Source organism: Paramisgurnus dabryanus, chromosome 1 (genome assembly GCF_030506205.2).
Source record: "Paramisgurnus dabryanus chromosome 1, PD_genome_1.1, whole genome shotgun sequence".
NCBI classification, from domain to species: domain Eukaryota; kingdom Metazoa; phylum Chordata; class Actinopteri; order Cypriniformes; family Cobitidae; genus Paramisgurnus; species Paramisgurnus dabryanus.
The window spans coordinates 42,865,086-42,886,473 of record NC_133337.1 but is presented as its reverse complement, the minus strand read 5'-3'; the positions used below and the strand labels follow the sequence as shown (position 1 = coordinate 42,886,473).

Genomic DNA, 21,388 nt, shown 5'->3' with positions numbered 1-21,388 from the left:
ACAGAATTTATTTAACAAGCCATATATTTGCATAAATGGCCATCAGTAATTCTTTATTCACCAGAAATGTGTAACAAGCTTACTATCTTTATCGAGTGTTGTAAAACGTGCTCAGAGGCTTTTAAAACTATCAGAAACATTGATTATGAGGTGTAGGGAACAGTTGTTTAACAGCGTCCCAGGTTAGTCTAACACATATTCCACCGTTTCTTCTTGTTTTTCCTGCTCCCTCTCTTGTGTTTGTGAGCGATGTTAATGTCACGCCAGGTGGATTTCCAGATGTTCTGGAATTTCATAACTCACTGTACTAAATGTAAAATTGCTGAGGCAAGTGTGAGTCAGCACGGCTATAAAACATGCAACGCTTGTTGCGCACGCTAAAAACTTCTCGAGTTTCCATTAGGGCAGCAAATGCATGGATTCGTTTGATTTACATAATCCCCACTGTGATCCTAATTACAACACAGTCAGCTTGGTATAAAAATGTTTTAAACAGTTTACTTAGAAAAAGTTGTTACCCTTTAGGGTTACATTTTATTTTTAGATTCACTTTAGACATTCTATATAAATAACTTTGCAACCTAATGTCAACTAACTTTCATTAGAGTATTAGTAGACTGTAAGGGTTAGGATTAGGAACTAGGTTAGGGTTAGTGGAATAAGTTGCACCAGTTGAATGTTTGTTGAGGGATCATTACAATAAAGTGTTAATAGATATTAAGCAGACCAATAATGTAACGATTGATAGTTGATAAGTAGTTGCAAAGTTTATTATAATTAGTAAAATGTCTCAAGTGAACTATTGAAATAAAGTGTTACCATCCCTGTCTCATATTGGTTGGACAAACAACAGACAATCCTGCCCAAATTCACATCATCGACTGAGACAATTTTTTCGATGATGCCACAGTCATGTTTACCTGTGAGACAGTGAATATAGATATCCGAATACTACAATGAACCTAAAACCAATACGTCAGGAGTAGATAACCAAATAAAATAAAGAATCCACTCCTCGTTTGAAATATCTGACCCAGGTTTGAGGACATGATTATAAAGTTAAAATAAAAATGTTGTTTTCATGCTCAGATATACAGTATGAATCAGACCACCTTTCAAACGTTAAAAGCCTTTCATGATGTGACCAGAGGATCATTTACATTGGTTTGAAAGCAATGAGCATTATCACATTGCATTACTCATTCCATAGCATAAACATAAAGTAAGCCCATATCAAAAGCCTACAAAGACATTTTTCATGGAAGTGTCTCCTACAGTTGGTGCAGAGTGAAATAAGCAATTGCTTTCCTTAAACCACTGTGCCATCTAGTGGAAAAATCTCAGTGTTGAAATCATGAATTCTGTAATGTGTTTTAATAATCAAACATTTATTTAAGCTTTAATTGTACTTTCTATGAATGTATCCAATGCATAGCAATGTTTTGTAAATTATATTTTTTAATACATTATTATAACTCTTATTAATAACATTAACATTAATGGATGGACATTACATATTTTTTCTGTGAGGGTTCGTATCACAGAAACATCTTATCCAAAGTCTTAAGCTGAGATGATGAAAGGTTTACTGTTCTGAATGCACTGTCAGAATAAATTGTGGGACAGAACCTCTTAAAAAGGTCCTGATATGTACCATTTAGGTACATATATGTGTACATTTGTGTATCTTTGAGGTACTAATACAAATTCTTTGGGGCGGTTGCCCGGACAGGGTTTAGATTAATCTCGGACTACTGTAGGCCTTAGGACATTTGGGTAGTTTTTACAAACAAACTTTAAAAAAAAAAAAATACAACTCTGGTATGATCTTGAGACAAACCAATGGCACTGGTATATGTTAAGATGTCAGTACAAGATGTTCTTAAATATTTTAAACATGTATTTTAGTCTGGGACTAGTATAAGCCCTGTCCGGGAAACCATCTCTTTAGGTACAAAAGTGTACTTTTTGAAACTGTACCACCCCAGTGACAGTGTGAAATCCAAGTTAAAGTCATAGTTATGATCAAAACATTTTCGAGTCAAGATTATTGACATATGTGACCCTGGACCACAAAACAGTCTTAAGTAGCACAGGATTTTTGAAAAAAAAAAAGCCAAACATACATTGTATGGGTTAAAATTATAAATCATTAGGATGTTAAGTAAAGATCATGTTTCATGAAGATATATTTTTTACATTTTATACCATAAATTTATTAAAATTGTATTTATCATTAGTAATATGTGTTGCTAAGGACTTCGTTTGGACAACTTTAAAGGCGATTTTCTGAATATTTAGATTTTTTGCACCCTCAGATTTCAGATTTTCATACAGTTGTATCTCAGCCAAATATTGCTAACAAACCATGCATCAATAGAAAGAAGGGGTGCTTAACGATTAATCGCGATTAATCGATAGCAGAATAAAAGTTTTTGTTTACATCATATATGTGTGTGAACTGTGTATAATAATTATGTATATATAAATATGCACACATGCATGTATAATTATAAGAAAAAATAATATTTATATATTAGGTATTTATATTTATATATAATATAAATTATAAATAAATGTACAAATGTATATACACATGTAAACATTTCTTAAATATATACATGTATGTGTGTGCATTTATTTAAACAAAGTTATTATATACAGTTCACACAAATATATGATGTAAACAAAAACTTTTATTCTGCTATCGATTAATCGCGATTAATCGTTAAGCACCCCTAATGGAAAGCTTATTTATTCAGCTTGTTCAGATGATATATTCATTTATACAAATTCAATAATAATTACCCTTATGAATATCCTTTTAAATTTGTATAAGTAAAATACTTTTTTTGCTAGGCAGAACACTTTTTTACAAAACTCTAATAATGGATACACACAAAATAGGCAGAAATGGTGCTAGTGGTGTTAATGATAAATGTGTATGTCTCTGATCTGAGATTGGATGTGGTGACAGTAATATTTTACTTACCTAGAATAAGTAACTCCTAAGCCCGTAGTTAAAGTAAAAATGTGCACACGTTGTGTCTCTAGGAATGTTACTTATCAAGGTCACCCACAATGAGTTCAGATCTGTCATCTTACCTTCCGCTCATACAGTTTATACCTTAAGGGGGTCGCACACCAGACGCGCCGCTTAGCGCCGCAAAGCGCCGCGTCTAAACTCGGAGGTTTCGTACAATGGAAGTGTGCGAGCTTAGTCAGATAGCGTCTACTTTAAAATGCAAAATATACTTTAGCAGCCAATGTTAATCGCTAACGATTTGGGACAAATATGATGTTATTAAATGTGAAACTTTGTAAGTGGTGCTCTGTGGCGCCGTGTTCTAAATCACAGTGGACAGATAGGCGGCGCCGAGCTGCGCGTCCGGTGTGCGATCCCCTTTACATAAACACTGCTCACACAGACAAAACAACAACACTAGCAATAGATGTCTGAAGATCAAGAGAGGAAAAACTTTCCTGGATAATCACAGATTACAGATAAGATTACTTTAATATCTCAATTATTTCTGACTGACTTCAATTAAAGGAATTAAAAGGAGATCAAATGGAAACGTTTACACAAGTCTGCTGTGTCTCAGATATTTCCTGTACCCAGAAATCTCACAAATGTCTCCATTAGAGTTTTAGAAGTGATCTCAACAATGTCACAAACTGATCTCAGATGTGTCAAGTCTGCAATCAAAAGTCTATACAGTATTATTGAATATTTTTTATACGAAGTCAAACATTTCTCATTAAATTTACCCAAATTGAACTCCATTAAATTATAAGAGCAACCTCGGAGCAATAAAAAACTCCTTCTTTGTTGCAATGTAATTTAGTAAAATGGTTTTATAAAGGCAGATTATAGAATAAAAAAATAAATAAAACAAGTCATAAGAGTCCACTAAAATTTATAAATCATGAATAAATAGGCTTTCCGTTGATATATGGTTTGTTAGGATATGATAATATTTGGCCGAGATATTGTACAACTATAAAAAAATCTGGAATCTGAGGGTGCAAAAAATCTTAATATTGAGAAAATTGCCTTTTAAGTTGTCCAAATTAATCCTTAACAACTGCATCCACTCACAAAAATAAAGTTTTGTAAGTAAGAAATTTACAAAATATCTTCATGGAACATAATCTTTACCTAATATACAAATGATTTTGCCATTAAAAAAAAACATCTATGACCCATACAATGTATTTTTGGCTTTTGATATACATCTGCTTCTTATGACGGTTTTGTGGTCCATTGACACATTTTACAGCACCCTTTGAAAGTGTTTTACCACATGGTGGCAGTATTACCTTAGCTGTAAATTGAGCAAAATGCCGAGTAGCATCAATAGACACTTCAATAGTTTTGAAGTGTCAGTGAATTCAATGATAAACTCGGTCATTTTGTGAATCAAGAAAGGTACCCTATCTTAAAGAAAAAATATTAATTTTGACATAAATGTCACATTTAAATGCAAAATAAACTGCATTACATCCACAAAGAGCTTATTATAATTTATTTGACTATTAATGGTTTTAGAAATGGTGAAAAGATTTAAATCACAATGTTTAAAATCTAATAAAACATGTCTAAATTACCATAGTCACATAAGTAAGTTAAGTGTCCTCCTGCTGTCCGTCTTACAGTCTTATGTTTTTGTAATGTGTGTAGATAACCCAGTGTTGACCAGTAAAGTGGCCGTAACAGTTCACGTGCTGGACATTAATGAGTTTCCACCAGAGCTGGCCATGCCGTACGAGACCTTCGTGTGCGAGAGCGCCAAAGCCGGTCAGGTAAGCTGATGTAAATGCGTGTGCATGTTTGCATGCCGAAAACCAATTCTGCTCTAATGACCCATTTAAGATGATATATGACAGACTCCAGACTCATTAAATCTTCAAAGTGAGCTATATCCTGTTCTAGATACAGGTGCAAATGTGTCCTGTCAGCTCACACATATTGTTGAAGCACAAAACATTTATATACATATTATATACATGCACTCACATTATGGGTTAATTTTAACCCAGCATAGAGTCAAAAAGGGACAAACCCATGTGTTGGGTTGGTTTGACCCAAAATGCTGCTTTGTTTTAATCCGTGTTTGGGTCAAATATAAAATTGCATGGGTTAATTTAACCCAACAATTGGGTTTGTCCTATTTTGACCCAACCATGGGATGAAAATAACCCAGCATGTTTTAGAAAATGTAATAATTGTTTGGCATAAAATCATTGCCTTACCTCAATCTGAGGTATCAGGGTTTGTTCAAATCCATAACCGTAGCATGGGTATGAGAAATAGTACATACATCCTATATAATGTAAAGGTAATTTTGTGCAAATATAAACTTGATATATTTAATATTGACTGGGTAATCTTATAATCTCATAATTGTAAGACTTCAGTCTGGATTTCACAGACAGGGTCACGTGTTTTTTGCTACACTTGAGGCATGCATGAGTGATTTTTACTTATAGTAAGCATGCAATTTAATTATCGATCCTAATTGTACAAGGATCTGTTTTTGTCGGGAAGTTGCATACGAAATACTTCTGTCTGTGCAGTTTAATTGATACATTAGACAGGAAGAGCTTGTGTGGGTAAGTGATGCATTAGCGCAGTGCTAATCATCTTACCCAGCATGCACCTGTGATGCTCATGACAGCTTTACAACAGGTGATGACAGCAGGAGGGTAAGCAGTGCCATTGCCTGTGTGAGATATACTGTATAAGATTGATCTGTTTGTAATTTTTGTGTATTTATAATCATAAAAAGAGATTAATTGGGCTTAGATAGTATACACAGTAGATATAGATACACATTAGGTAAATTTATTATGTTAACATTTATTTATCTGCATATTAAAAATGCATACATTTAAATACATTTAGTACACTTAGTTTATTTAAGTTCAGGAGGAACATAGTCATGTAATCCAACCAATTAGTGTGAGGAGGTGTCTATATACAGTATATAATATAGCCTTCCCTCACATCCATCCCGTGACAGTTTTTGCAGCATCCCTGCAAACTCTGGGTTTGGGCTAAAATCCAAGCTCTGAGCCCTCCCCATGGACAGCAGGCAAAATATGATATATCTCACTCCCTATTTATTACATGTTAATGCAACCTCGTGAATTGTATATTACACTGGTAAAAAAACACTGATTTATGTCTGTTCATTGGTTTACTATTGAAGTAAATTCATAAGTTGTACAGGTCAGTAATGTTTCGAATAATTTTGTGTCATCAAGGTGATTCACGTCATCGGTGCAAATGATCAAGACCTCCCTCAAGCTGGCCAGCAATTTTCCTTCAGATCTCCTCAAGAAGGAGTGAAGACCAAAAATTTCACCATCAGAGACTTTGGAAGTGAGTCCAGGTTTATTTGATCATCTCCACAGCTTTTGCAATGATTTCTTTTTTTAAAATAATGTACTAGAAATATACAAGTAGTTTTAATTTACATAAATACATTTTTTCATAAAGCTTTATGCTGGGAATCTAATGCATGGCACACTTTTTGATTTTGGCAATTTGGTATGCAAGTACACTCTTAAAAATAAAGGTGCTATGAAAGGTTCTTCAAAACAATCTCAAAGCAGAACCATTTTGGTTCCCAACATACAGATTTATTAACATTATTCTTCTCTGCTAGTATATGAGAAACACTGTTATTCACTTACCTTTTAGATAGCACATATAGATGCACTTTTTGGGCCTTTGGGAATCTCTGTCCTCACTTCAGGCACGAATGCTCTCTTAAGACATGATTTACTGGGACAAGGTGATACTTACTGCTGAGGGCGAAAACAGAACAAAACAGGTTAGCCCGTAATGTGCAAGATTTTGGTGAAAACGTTCAGGACATCAAGAAAATGCTCTCAGCATAAACTCATAGTGACAGAAGTCAAGGCACGCCAGCAAGGGCGTAGGTTTGATTCTGGCATTGGTGGGGACATAAATAAAATGGTTGCATTGCAAAAACTGTTTATCACCGTTTACTTGACACAAACAACAGACAACTCAGTATGCACTTTACTCAGTAACATCTGACTCTCCACCCCCGGCCATCCCAAATTTATAATAAACAATTCGTTATGTCCTAGAGCCTAATAAACAGTAACTGTTTAAGTCTTTGTCAAAAAAAAAAGAAAATCACATTGTAAGATATAACCATATTTACTTTATAACATTGAAGAATATGCAATTAATATTTAATTCTTAATTTAAATTTGCCAAAAAAGTCCCAGTGTTGAAGATGGTATGTATATCATGCTGTTTCCTGAACAACGTTTATTAACGTTTCTGTAGTTCACATTAAATCTTCTTTTCATTAACAGACAGTTAATCAGTGTGAAAAAAAATAATTTTAAGTTTAAAATGCAACCTTACATTATGTCTACATCTGTGCAAGTAATGACCACAGTGCAGTAATGTAAAGTATTCAGCAATCATGACATGAATTCATGTTTTTACCATGTTGGGGATGTTTCAGGGATTAGGGACCCCCTAAATAACCTTGCTACCCCATTTATAAAAGGTTGACAAAAGTTTGCAACTCCTCAGGTTAACATGGGATTGTCGTGTATTGGTGAAAATACTTTCCTTGAATCATTATGTGACACAACTTGTTCCGTATTTTGTGAATGAAACAGTTACAGTGGGTATAATAATACTTTCTTCCTCACTTACCTGTAGCCCGAATAATCACGCGCGTCTTGAGTGAACTTTGGCGCGTTGTACAAAGTGAAACCATCCTATCACACGTAGCGAGTAAAGACAAGCCCATAAAGTGATGTGAATTAGAGAGGCGGGACTCAAGAAATGCTAATCCAATCATATTAGCAATAAGATTAGAGAGGCGGGACTCAAGAAATGCAAAGCCAATCATATTAGCGATGTGAGTTACGGAGGCGGGCATTGCAGAGAACGAAAGTTGTTAACCGTTTGTGTACCACATAGAGCGTCATTTTTACAGAACGGGATTGCAAAAGATTTCTAGTCTCATTTAAATGATTCCTGAAAAAAATATAATAAGTAAAAAATAGAAAACACAAGAATAAGAAGGACATTAGTGGTTATATATAAATACAGATTAATTGTTTGGTCGAAATTATTGCTAGGGACAATTCAGTCTTCCCTGAATATTGCTAGGGACATGTCCCTAGCGTCCCACCCTAAATCTACGCCCATGCACGCCAGCACCATGCAGTCGCTGTTGCAAACAAACCCTTGTCAACATGTCATTTCTTTAGACTTAAACACACCTAGCACTTCACGCTAATTTTTTTTTTTACATGAACATCTACATTATTTATTGGTTTTAAATCTGGTTTGGGAGTTTGCTGCAAGGCAAAGACTCTTGTGAAAACTATTTTCTTTGACGTTGCTTTTTGGATAGAAAGAGAGGTGGGAAGATTTAGTGCGCTGGGCCACTACAGCCTAATTTTTATGCATCATGAGCAGGTTTCTGACATAAAGGCATTTCTGAAAGTATGCAGAAAAATTAGACTGTCTTAGTATCATACATCACTTCTTCCCAGATGAGGCAATCCAAGAATGAAATGTGTGAAGTGTAAGCTTGAAATGGAGGATGTCAGGGGAAATGAATATTAAACAAAGGAAATCCATCAATAGAAAATAGTCCTGATTAAATACGCACTATGTAATATGTTTGTGCAATTATATATTGCATGCATGTCGAATCTGCATAATCCAATCACATTATAACAAATCAGAAGATATTTAATGTTTAATATGCTCAGCAAGTCAGTATTTTAATTTTAAAGTTGTTATTAAATGCTAGTCCACCAACTGAGAAAGGTGTTAGGAATGTTCAAGTTCATGCGGCGATGCGCAGACCGATCGGTGTGGTTTGCCGCTTGCAGTCGAGGGATAAGCTGAAGACGGAGCTGTCAAGTTGGACACCTGCTTCGTGCGGTAGTGATGTGTGCGCTGTGTTTTCTTTTTTTTAAGTGAATTAGATAGGGAATTTGTCAAAAAACTAATATTTTAATAAAAGTTGCAACCAGAAACCCTTTATATTAAATATTTTAGTTGTTGTTTATACTGTACTGTATGCCCCGAAAATAATAGGAAACATAAAACTAGATTATTAAAATAACAGTACATTTTCGTAATAAAACGACTTTATCGGTTAACATTACATTAAACTGTCATTTAAATATTATTAAGTGTTAATACTATGTCAAATATTTTTAAATACCATAACAAAGTGCAACAGACACATCAAAATATTATAATTAACGTTATGTATGTGCACAATAAACTGACAACTAACAGAACTTGTTCTTTCTCACACAGAGGGTTTTGGAAATTTCTGACATAAGAAAAAATTAACAAAACATTAAATTAAATAAAATTAATTATGTTCATGTAATTAACTGTGTTTCGAATGATATTGACCCAACGCTGCATGGTTACGCAATATTGTACTGTTTTCATTTAATTTTATGTGAATCGGTCTCCAAATGCAATAAATATAATTTAATTAATATTAATTATCATTTTTATTGGATCATTTATTTTATTTCTTAAACACATGCAGAATATTTATATAAAATATTCTGTAAAACAATTTGACAGAGTATTAACACTTAATGATATTTTAATGACAAATTATATTTGTACCACTGTAGTTGAGGTCAAGAAAAATATTCATGACGCTGTTAAAAAACTATAAGACAGAGTATTAACACTTAATGACATTTTAATGACAAATTTGATTTGTATCACTGGTAAAAAGTGGTCAGTTATGTTGTCTTGGTAATGTCAAGTGGTCATGACAAGTTATGATGTATTGATTAATGCCAAGTTGTCATAACAAAGACATCTCAAACAATGTCATATTTGCATAAAAAATGACATAATTAAATGAATGTTGTCATAAACATGCATAAAATCTCCTTCATGCTCATAGCACGTGTCATGTCAGTCTTAGGAACACCAGTGTTACCAGTGATTCCTACATTCACAAAAAAAATGTAAAAGAAATTTTAAAAAATGGCAAAGAAATGTCAAGATAGTTGAGAAAAGTTATGGTAGCATTTATTTCCAAATGCCAATTGGTTTGATATTTTGTTATCGAATGAATTTCGTACATTTGTAAATGCTATATAAGTGTCCAGAACATTTTTGGGATCACTGCACATAAAGTCCAAGAGGAAAAACAAGGTATTTAAATCATACAGCACATCCTTCCCAGATGAGACAATCCAAGAATAAAATGTATGAAGTGTAATCCGAAATGCAGAAAATATAAAAATTGTGAAATCCATCAATGGAAAACAGTACTGATGAAAGACGCACTATGTAATGTGTTTTTGCCTATTGTATATTGCATGCATGTCTCATCTATAACATCATGAAAACCCATTCTGATCCTATTACCAAACCCAAGCATTCACCATCCCAAAATCTGTCACTGGGACTGCACGATTCAAAACGGTCCTAATATGCATCATTTAGGTACAAATATACTAACATGCACTCTATAGGTACAAAGTTGTACTTAGTGACAGCTTTTGTACCTTAACTTCTGACAGTTAATTAAAACCCAAACTCCCAAAGACATTAAGGACAGATGACAGTCTTCAAATTCATTCCTATGGTTTCTTTTGCTCTGTCCAGATAACACAGCCGGAGTTGTGAGCCTCCGCAGCGGCTTCAAGCGCCGCTCTCAGGAGATCTATCACCTTCCAGTGGTAATTGAAGATGGAGGTCTGCAGACATTGAGCAGCACCAGCACCCTGACCATCCGTGTATGCGGCTGTGACGCCGACGGGTCTTTATTAACCTGCAACGCTGAAGCTGTTTTCTTGCCCGTGGGTCTCAGTACAGGAGCCTTGATCGCTATTCTGGTGTGCATCATTATACTGCTGGGTAAGCAAGCGTGCATCAGTCTGAAAACACAGCTCACTACACGCCTTATTCAGTCTGCCGCTATGTTGATTCCAGAACGAGGCTGTGAGGGATGGACGTCCAGAGCGTGTGCTTTAAACCTATTGTTTTGTACCGGGATGCTGGTCATTCAGCCATCAAAACACAGAAAATACATAATTTAAAAAATTTCCACGGGACAATTGATGGTTAAAATGAGAACGGACATATGACCTAGTTTTGAGATTAGAGCAACGCAATGTATACATAAAATCTTTTTTGTTATTAACATTTCAAAATAAATTTGCAGGTTACTTGCATTCTCTTTCTAAAATTTAATAAAATTAAAAAATTTCTGGTTTTATTTCATTTTGACAGAATATTTGCGGGAAAATTGCAAAAATGTCAATGTGGTGTAACCAGTCTGTGTCAATTGGTGTAACTAGTATTTAATTTTTTTTAAATATAAATATATTCATAAAAAATGTGAAATAAAATATAATCATCTAGTTTAGTGTAATATGTTTTTTACATACATTTTTACATCATTTATCAAAGATTATTTAGAAAACAGAGCTGTTTTCAGCATATGTCAGAACAAATATTACAAAAACGCATTCAAATTTACATTTACAAATAACTAAGAAACTGATATTTTAAAAGTATTATTTATTTATTTATTTATATATTTATTTTTTTATTTTTTTGATGATGATGATTACACTTACATGCCATCAAGGTGGATGAAATATTAAATTTTTCTCATTATTTGGCACCATTGGTGGTTACACCATTTGACATTTTCAGGTCCATTCAGTCTTAACCTTTATAAAAATTGTGCTTTTTAAAAAACTGTAATTTTTTAATGCATAAAATTAACATAAATACACTATGTGCATTGAAATAAACCTGATGCATGCTTTAAAAAAAGGGTTTTTCATCTTGCCAAACTGTTTTTGGCACTGACCCGCGTCCTTTCTAATTTTAACATCCAAGTTTTCTAAGGTTCTTTGTCTTGTGAAAATTTGTAAAATTATGTGTTTTGATGGCTACAAAACAATTGGTTCAAAGCAAACGCACTTGACGTCCATCCCTCACAGCCTCAGTTTGAAATCAACATGGCGGCAGGCTGAATAAGGCGTGAAATCCAGGCTATCATAGTCTCATAGTCATTGATTTTCACAAACTATCTTTGATATGACCTTACTCAGTTAATATTAAAGATATCAAGGTTTTATTTTTACAGAATCTTCTTTACATTATGTAAGATGATTTTGAAATGCAAAGATTGAATGCACTATAAGTCGCTTTGGATAAAAGTGTCTGCCAATTGTTGAAGTTCAGGCACTTGTGGCGGCAGGTTCTGCTTTGCGCATTACTCGATTAGTGATACATGGATTAATCTGAAGCTCTCTGGGACGGTTTAATTAAAACGCACGTGTAAATTAAACATCTTTTTATTGGCCAATCTAGACTAGTAAGAAGGAAGATTGTTTGTTAAAGCAAATGAGCTTGGCTTAAAACGAGTAATGTCTTTACCCAACACCAAAGTAAAAGCCTTAAATCTCGAGTTGATTTAACCCCTCCAAAATCTTAACGAATCTCTGAAGGTATGAATCCGGTTCATTTGCATATAGGATGTGTGAGGAGTATCTGTAGTGGGGGTAAGGATTGAGGTAGAGACTTTTATGGCCCCGTTTCCATGGTAATTTGTGTGGGCTGGATGGTCATTAAGTAAGAGCATGCTCAACAAAATGAGGTTAGCCGTCCCTGAATGAACCTGAGATGCGGATCTCAGCCTGCAGTGGACTGCAGGTTTTTGCTCTCTGAAAATCACACGTATGCCCTCCACATTGACACTTATCACGCTGAAGCCCTCATTTGATCCCAGCGTGGTCCACCCACCAGTACTTCAGTTTATTTATTCATGTGTAAATCAATTTGTAATTTTCGATTGGCTGGTAATTAGGCCCACACTGAATCTGTGCATGTTATTCATTTTGAGTATAGCTAGATTTTAGGAAAACCTGGAGAATTTATTGCAGTTACGTGTTATGAATTAAAAACATGTTAGCTTGTGTGTTCGCAAACTAACCTGCCTAACATATAGGTCTGTAGCCTACAGTACATATGAGCAATTCCAGGATTATTTGCACTAAAAACTTTGAATTAAAAGGCACAAACCAGAAGCAATAATACCCATCAAATGAAGAAGGGACCCCTCTTCAAGGAATGTTTGAAGGGGACATATCATGAAAATCCACTTTTTCCATGTTTAAAGGGATAGTTCACCTACAAAATGAAAATAATATCATTAATTATGTTGTTCCAAACTCGTAAGACCTCCGTTCATCTTCGGAACACAGTTTTAAGATGTTTTATATTTAGTCCGAGAGCTTGTTGACCCTTCATTGAAAATTAATGTACGGTATACTATCCATGTCCAGAAAAATTTAAACATCATCAAAGTAGTCCATGTCACATAAGTGGGTCAGTTAGAATGTGTTGAAGCATCGAAAATACATTTTGGTCCAAAAATAACCAAAAATCCGACTTTATTCAGCATTGTCTTCTCTTCTGCGTCCGTTGTGAAGCACATGCACGAGACTAAAGTCACATGACTGCAGTGATGCAGATTACGTTTTATTATCAGACATGTCTGCAAAGTTTTTTTTTTTTTTTACTTACAGCGTGTGTCTCACTCAAACTGTAAACCAAGCCCGGGCGCACACAAAAAAACAAAACAAAAAAAAAACTGCTGGGGCGCACCAAATAACACGTCAGCCACGTCGTACGTCATCCACTTCACAGCATTCACGTGACTTTAGTCTCGGGTATGCGCTTCAAAACAGAAATTATTTTTTTATGACCCACCGATGTCACATGGACTACTTTGATGATGTTTTTATTACCTTTCTGGACATGGACAGTATACCATACGTAGATTTTCAATGAAGGGTCAACAACCTCTCCGACTAAATATAAAACATCTTAAACTGTGTTCCAAAGATGAACGGAGGTCTTACGAGTTTTGAATGACAAGAGGGTGAGTCATTAATAACATTATTTTCATTTTTGGGTGAACTATCCCTTTAAGTGCTATTATTGGGTCCCCAGTGCTTTTATCAACCTAAAAAATTGAAAACAATCAACCCAGAACTTAGTTTTGGTAAACCATTCTCTGCAAGCATGTGAAAAAATAGATTTTGGCTCCCCTTGTGATGACAGAAGGGGATCTTATTATAATAATACCACCTCTTAATCTGCACTATCCAACCTCAACACTGCCATTTAGTGCAGGGAGAGAGCGAGAGAAAAAAATTGACTACACATTTGAGTTTTAATAATATATATATATATATATATATATATATATATATATATATATTTATTTTAAGTTTTGTATGTGCATTTATGAGGAAAAACAATGTTATTGATGTGACATTTTTCCGTTATGGACGTATCAATTCTAAATTAGCATTTACTTAACTATGAGAAATATTTATGCTTGAAAAACTATAACAAAGAATTTGCATTTAAACCACCAAACATCAACATCTAAGATATCAGTATGGTTAAAAAGCTCATGATAAGGTCAACAATTGTCGATATATTTGGGACTTGATAATTGATAAAAAAATGATACAGTTAGTGACCCTGTCTGTGAAATCCAAACTAAAGTCTCATAATCTAATGATGAAATTTGACATGACCTTACTCATTCTATATTAAAGGGATAGTTTACCCAAAATGTTTTATTCTGTTATCATTTATGCAACATTATGTTGTTTAAAACCTGTATGAATTTTTCAATTATGTTAAACACAAAAGAAGAAAGTTTAGTTAATGATAGTAAGCACACAGTCGACAGTACCCATTGATGGAAGTCAATGGTTACGTATTAAAATATCTCAGTTTGTGTTCAACAGAAAAAAACCTCATATACTGTATAACAAAGGTATAAGTGGTGACAGAATTTTCATTTTTGTGTGAATTATCCCCAAATATCGAGGTTATATTTTCACAGAATGTTCTCTACATTATTTAGAATGGCTTTATGTGAACAGTAAATCGCAAACAAATGACTTTAGCTGGGTTTTTACAGCCCAGAGTTAATGCTATTCACAACCACAAGGATTTATATTCACCTCCCTCACATTTGTTTTCTGGAGCAGTTGTTTCCTGCTGCAGGAGACAGCAAGTCTCAATTGTCTTAAATTATACATTTGACTCTTCAATTTATGAAGCACAATATGTTGATAAGCTCTAACAGTTCACTTTAGTTGGATGCTAAATCTGTTTTCATTCCCATACTTTTTCCTGTTTGCCGTGCTGTGTTGGATGTATGTGCTGTATACCCCAATAAAAGTTCATTTCTATTGTTTATTTCTGACATTATGGCACAGCAGAAGAGTTCACTAAAGGAGAGAGACAGCATGCAACCTTCAATGCGATTTCCTGCTGTTTCCTTCATAGTTGAAAGTTACATTGGATACGATATATTAATATCTTAATATATTAAAACTGCTCTATTTGTTAGTCATGTTAAAGAAACTATTGTCTGCATTTTTATTAGCTCTGCCCACTTTTTACAATCCAATGTCTTCTCATCTAAGGTCTCATCAGGTTTTAATACTTGAATTTTACTCACTTTCTTTTATTAAAAAATGTATGACAATAAAATATGTTTATCATTATATAAGAAACATAATACAATTAGTCTTTAATCATGTGACAGCATGTTTTTGAGATGCTGGAAGAGTAACCAGACAACATAACATACAGCACTGAAACCATTCGGTCTGTTTCCAGCTCTTGGGAAGCGGCTCATGACAGACGGTCCGCTGAGGGCAAGGATTTATTAATCTCACACCATCTCCATAACCTGTCACTAAAATCAAATCACAACCATACATGAACAGACACAAACTAAAGATGTATTTGACATATTGAGTGCTGTAATGCAAATTACTGTCACTTGGGGGCACTGACATCTCACAGACATCGCTGTGCAGACCGCTGATCTATACGTACATTAATAACCTTGTTATTTTTAACAGCAGTTTGTTTTGTCTAATTTACTGCTTACTAATAAACAGACAACAGGTGTTAACCTGTGTAGAAACCACCTTTTAGATCTCCCACAAACACATTACTGCACAGACTGAGACATTGTGTGTTCATGTGTTAATGTGTTAATCATCATGCTGTTCAATGTCTTTCATTCTATCTATCTATCTATCTATCTATCTATCTATCTATCTATCTATCTATCTATCTATCTATCTATCTATCTATCTATCTATCTACAGTATCTATCTATCTATCTATCTATCTATCTATCTATCTACAGTATCTATCTATTTATTTATCTACATTATCTATATATCTATTTGTCTGTCTGTTTATCTGACTATCTGTCTGACTATTTATGTCTTTCTGTATGTCTGTCTGTCTGTCTGTGTCAATATATTGTGCATTCTTTCTGTCTTTTTATATTTGTCCATCTGTCTGTCTGTGTCGGTTTGCACATTTATCCATCCATCTATTTATCAGTCTCTCTGTCTGGGTATATCTATCAGTTTGTATCAGTATGATTGTTTATCCGTCTATCCATTTGTCTGTTTGCAAGTCTTTTCGTCCATCTATTCATGTGTCTGTCTGTCTGTACATCTATCCATCTATTTATCAGTCTGTCTGCCTGGGTATATCTGTCTGTTTGTCTGTCTGTGTCTTTCCATACACACATACATACATCCATACATCTATCCATCAATTTTTTCGTCTTTTTTTGTTTGTTTCTGTCAGTCTGTACGTTTATCTTTATATCTATTTGTCTGTCTGCACGTCTTTCCGTCCATCTATTTGTCTGTCTGTCTGGGTATATTTGTCTATCTATCTGACTATGCATCCATCCACCCATCCATCCACAGTATTTATTCTTCTGTCCGCCTGTGTCTGTCTGCATCTCTATCTATATCTGTCTGTCTGTCTGTCCGTCCGTCCATCCGTCCATCTACAGTATTTGTCTGTCTGACTGTCTGTGTCTATATATCTGTTTTCATCTGTCCATCCATCCGACTATCTGACTATGCATCCATCCATCCATCCATTCGACTATCTGACTATGCATCCATCCATCCATCCATCCGACTATCTGATTATGCATCCATCCATCCATCCGACTATGCATCCATCCATCCATCCATCCAACTATCTGACTATGCATTCATCCATACATCCAACTATCTGACTATGCATCTATCCATCCATCTTACTATACATCCATCCATCCATCTGACTTTCTGACTATGCATCCATCCATCCATCCGACTATGCATCCATCCATCCATCCATCCATCCATCGATCCTTCCATCCATCCATCCATCCATCCATCCATCCATCCATCCAAAGTATTTATTCTTCTGTCCGCCTGTGTCTGTCTGCATCTCTATCTATATCTGTCTGTCTGTCTGTCCGTCCGTCCATCCGTCCATCTACAGTATTTGTCTGTCTGACTGTCTGTGTCTATATATCTGTTTTCATCTGTCCATCCATCCGACTATCTGACTATGCATCCATCCATCCATCCATTCGACTATCTGACTATGCATCCATCCATCCATCCATCTGACTATCTGATTATGCATCCATCCATCCGACTATGCATCCATCCATCCATCCATCCAACTATCTGACTATGCATTCATCCATCCATCCAACTATCTGACTATGCATCTATCCATCCATCTAACTATGCATCCATCCATCCATCTGACTTTCTGACTATGCATCCATCCATCCATCCGACTATGCATCCATCCATCCATCCATCCATCCATCCATCGATCCTTCATCCATCCATCCATCCATCCATCCATCCATCCATCCATCGATCCTTCATCCATCCATCCATCCATCCATCCATCCAAAGTATTTATTCTTCTGTCCGCCTGTGTCTGTCTGCACATCTATCCATCCATCCATCTATTTATCCATCTGTCTGTCTGTCTGAGTCTATCTATATGTTTGTTTGTCTGTGTCTGTCAGTCCAGCAATCAATCCATCTATTCATCTATCCGTCTGTCTGAGTCTATCTATCTGTTATTTTGTCGGTATCAGTCTCTACATTTATCCGTCAATCTATTTGTCTGTCTATCTATCATCTGTCCATCTGTCCGTCTGTCTGTCTGCCCATCCGTCTGAGTCTATCTCTTTGTCTGTATGTGTCTGGCTGTCCATCTATTCATCCATGTATCCATCTGTCTGTCTGAGTCCATCTATCTGTTTTTCCGTCAATCTCTTTGTCTATCTATCTGTCTTTCTATCTGTCCCTTTGTCTGTCTGCCCGTCCAACTAAGTCTATCTATCTCTTTGTTTGTCTGTCTAGGTCTGTCCATCCATTCATCCATTTATCCATCTGTCTGTGTGAGTCTATCTATCTATCTATCTATCTATCTATCTATCTATCTATCTATCTATCTATCTATCTATCTATCTATCTATCTATCTATCTATCTATCTATCTATCTATCTATCTATCTGTCCATCTGCCTGCCGTCTGAGTCTATCAATATGTTTGTTTGTCTGTCTTTGTCTGTCCATCCATTCGTCCATCCATTCATCTATTCATCCATTCATCTGTATGTGTGTCTGTGTATATATGTCCGTCCATACATCCAACCCAAACCATTTCTCTCTCTCTCTCTTTCTCTCGCTGTAGGCATAAGGTTATGGATCTTTTGTGGTCAGTCAATAAAAAAGTGAATCATAAAGAGAGGAATGGGCAGTCTCATCACATGGCTCTGAAATAGTCCCACATGATGGCTGAGAGTCCATCAGAGAGAGGCTACACATTACCGCTACAGCTTTCAATCTGTCTCTAAATGATGACTGTTTGCCAGGAGCTGTTTGCCAATCATGAAAACCTCTGACAAATGAGAGGGTTGTCTGCTTGATTGAACAAGGAAGAGTGTTTTCACCAGCCTCTGCTGGCTTTCTCCCAGCCTGATTATAGTCAGAGACGCAGTGTACAGCCTCTTCTTTAAAGGGTCTTTGTTGTAACGTATTCTTTTAGCATCCTAACCCCTTAGATTTTCATGCTGTAGCGTATGCATCTTAAACAAGCCATTTAACTTCATTTCCTGTATTTTTTTTTCACAGCAATCGTCGTGCTGTACGTGGGGGTACGGCGACAGAAAAAGAAAGAGACACTCATGACGTCCAAAGAGGACGTCCGCGACAACGTCATCCATTATGACGACGAGGGCGGAGGCGAAGAGGACACGCACGCCTTTGACATGGGAACTCTTCGAAACCCTAAAGTCATCAAAGACAACCTCTTTCGCCGAGACGTTAAGCCCGAGTTGAGCTTGGGTCCACGGCGGCCAATAGCCTCGCAGAATAGCGCAGACATCAGTAACTTTATAAGTCAGAGGCTACAGGAACACGACGGTGACACCGCAGCCCCGCCCTACGACTCACTGGCCACGTACGCATACGAGGGCGAGGGCTCGGTGGCCGAGAGCTTAAGCTCGATAGAATCTGTTAAAGGAGAAGCAGAGGAGGAATTCGATTACCTCAATGAGTGGGGACCTCGCTTTAAAACCCTCGCAGGGATATTCGGAGAAAAATCACAGAGCCAGTCTGATGTAACATCCACGACCACACCTGAAAACAAACACTGATGATTTAGGTTTTTTTTTTTTACATTGGCTTTGGAAAAAAACAGATGTTCAGCGTTTGCGTATCAAATTTGTTTTTATTATTTTGTAGTTCTTTGGTTTACTTTTTGAACCTCACGGTTTTTCGTTTGCCTTGATAGAAACAACAAAAGACAAAGGAAGCCAGATCAACATGCAGCCTTTCGTATCTGTAAATGAATGTTGGAGGGTTTAGGTCATATTTATTAAGCTTTGCTTTTGAAAGAAAACGAAAACAAACTACTACATAGATGATGCAACATTTTTCATCCTTATAAAAGTGCCTCAATGGAGTTGGTTTGTTATTCTTGTGTTTATGGTTTGAATTTTTTGTCACTCTCCTTCAGGCTGACCGGTGTTACGAACCGTAGCCGACCTTGATCCTGAACTTCGGCGTAAAACTTTCTGAGGAGAAAATGTCTACACAGGCCTTGTTTGGCCAAAGATTTTTTTGAATGTTATTTATGATCCTATTTATTTATTTGTGAGGCTTTTGAGACAGGTTGTACTGTTTTGTTATGTATTTATCTATTTATCATGATTTCAAACGGAATATGGATTTCTTATTTTTTTGATGACACAAGGAATTTCATAATTATTTGCTCCTCGGAAGGACGCGGACATTGTAGTCCCTAAGAGGAAATTGTATAGACTTGTACCGGGTGTAAAAATCAATTTAGGGCTAAGATGAGCAATTATAGTCCTGTAAAAAAAATGTTTTCTTAAATAAACACCACTTGGAAACAAAAAGTTTTGGTTTGTGAAGAAGTTAACGCCTTTAAGTGGTGCTGTCCCGTGATTGGGAAACCTAAGTTTACTTCAGTATTTTCCATGTAAATTTTATGTCTATCACAACAAACTATATATTGTTGGAAAGGTCTAAGCCTCTAGAATATATATATATATATATATATATATATATATATATATATATATATATATATATATATATATATATATATATATATATATATATATATATATATTAACAGTGTTTTATAAAATAAAGTATGTAGGGAGAGAAATTGATTCAATTATAAAGATAGTGTTTCTCAAAACATTTATATCCTGCAAAATGTCATTGTCCCACCAGCGGGACGCCTATGTTTACTTCAATGTTTTGCATGTGAATTTTTATCCAATCATGACAAACTATATATTGTTTGAAAGCTCTAAGAGTGTAGTTTTCATTTATCATCACCGTTGTGGGAAAGGAATGACATACTGAGAGCCATTTTCTAAAATACCATGGGTATACATGTGGGCCCACGTTGTTATTATATATTTGTAACACTAATACCCTGTTCCAAACCTAATCAATCATGACCAACTATTTATCACTGGAAAGCTCTAATAGTGTAGTTTTTATATTGCATCACCATTTTGGGAAATTTATGACGTAATGAGAGTCAGTTTCTAAATTGTCACACGGCCACAGGTGGACTCAATTTGTTTTTACATATGTATAGCACTAACACCCTGTTCTAAACCTAAACAATCTTGACAAACTACATATTGTTGGGAAGCTCTAAGTATGTAGTTTTTATATTTTATAACCATTGTGGGATAATTATTACGAAGTGGGGGTCAGTTTCTAAAATGTCACGGGGCCACAGGTAGGCCAAATTTGTTTTACATATTTATAACACTAAACCCCTGCTCTAAACCTAAAAAATCATGACAAACTATATATCCCTGGAAAGCTCTCAGAATGTAGTTTTTATATTTTAAGGTCATCTGATGATAGAAATAATGTAGTGACAGTTT

At 35.4% G+C, this 21,388-nt stretch overlaps 1 protein-coding gene across 1 annotated transcript in view; it reads left to right on the top strand.

Moving 5' to 3' along the window:
• cdh12b (cadherin 12b) overlaps window positions 1–20,356 on the top strand; it is a 176,555-nt gene extending 156,199 nt beyond the window's left edge. The window contains exons 9-12 of the mRNA XM_073815067.1: window positions 4,685–4,806; window positions 6,271–6,388; window positions 10,670–10,921; window positions 19,083–20,356. Coding sequence (XP_073671168.1) covers window positions 4,685–4,806; window positions 6,271–6,388; window positions 10,670–10,921; window positions 19,083–19,606 — 1,016 coding nt within the window. The 3' untranslated portion in view covers window positions 19,607–20,356. The remainder of the gene's footprint in view (window positions 1–4,684; window positions 4,807–6,270; window positions 6,389–10,669; window positions 10,922–19,082) is intronic.
• Window positions 20,357–21,388: the final 1,032 nt, after the last annotated feature.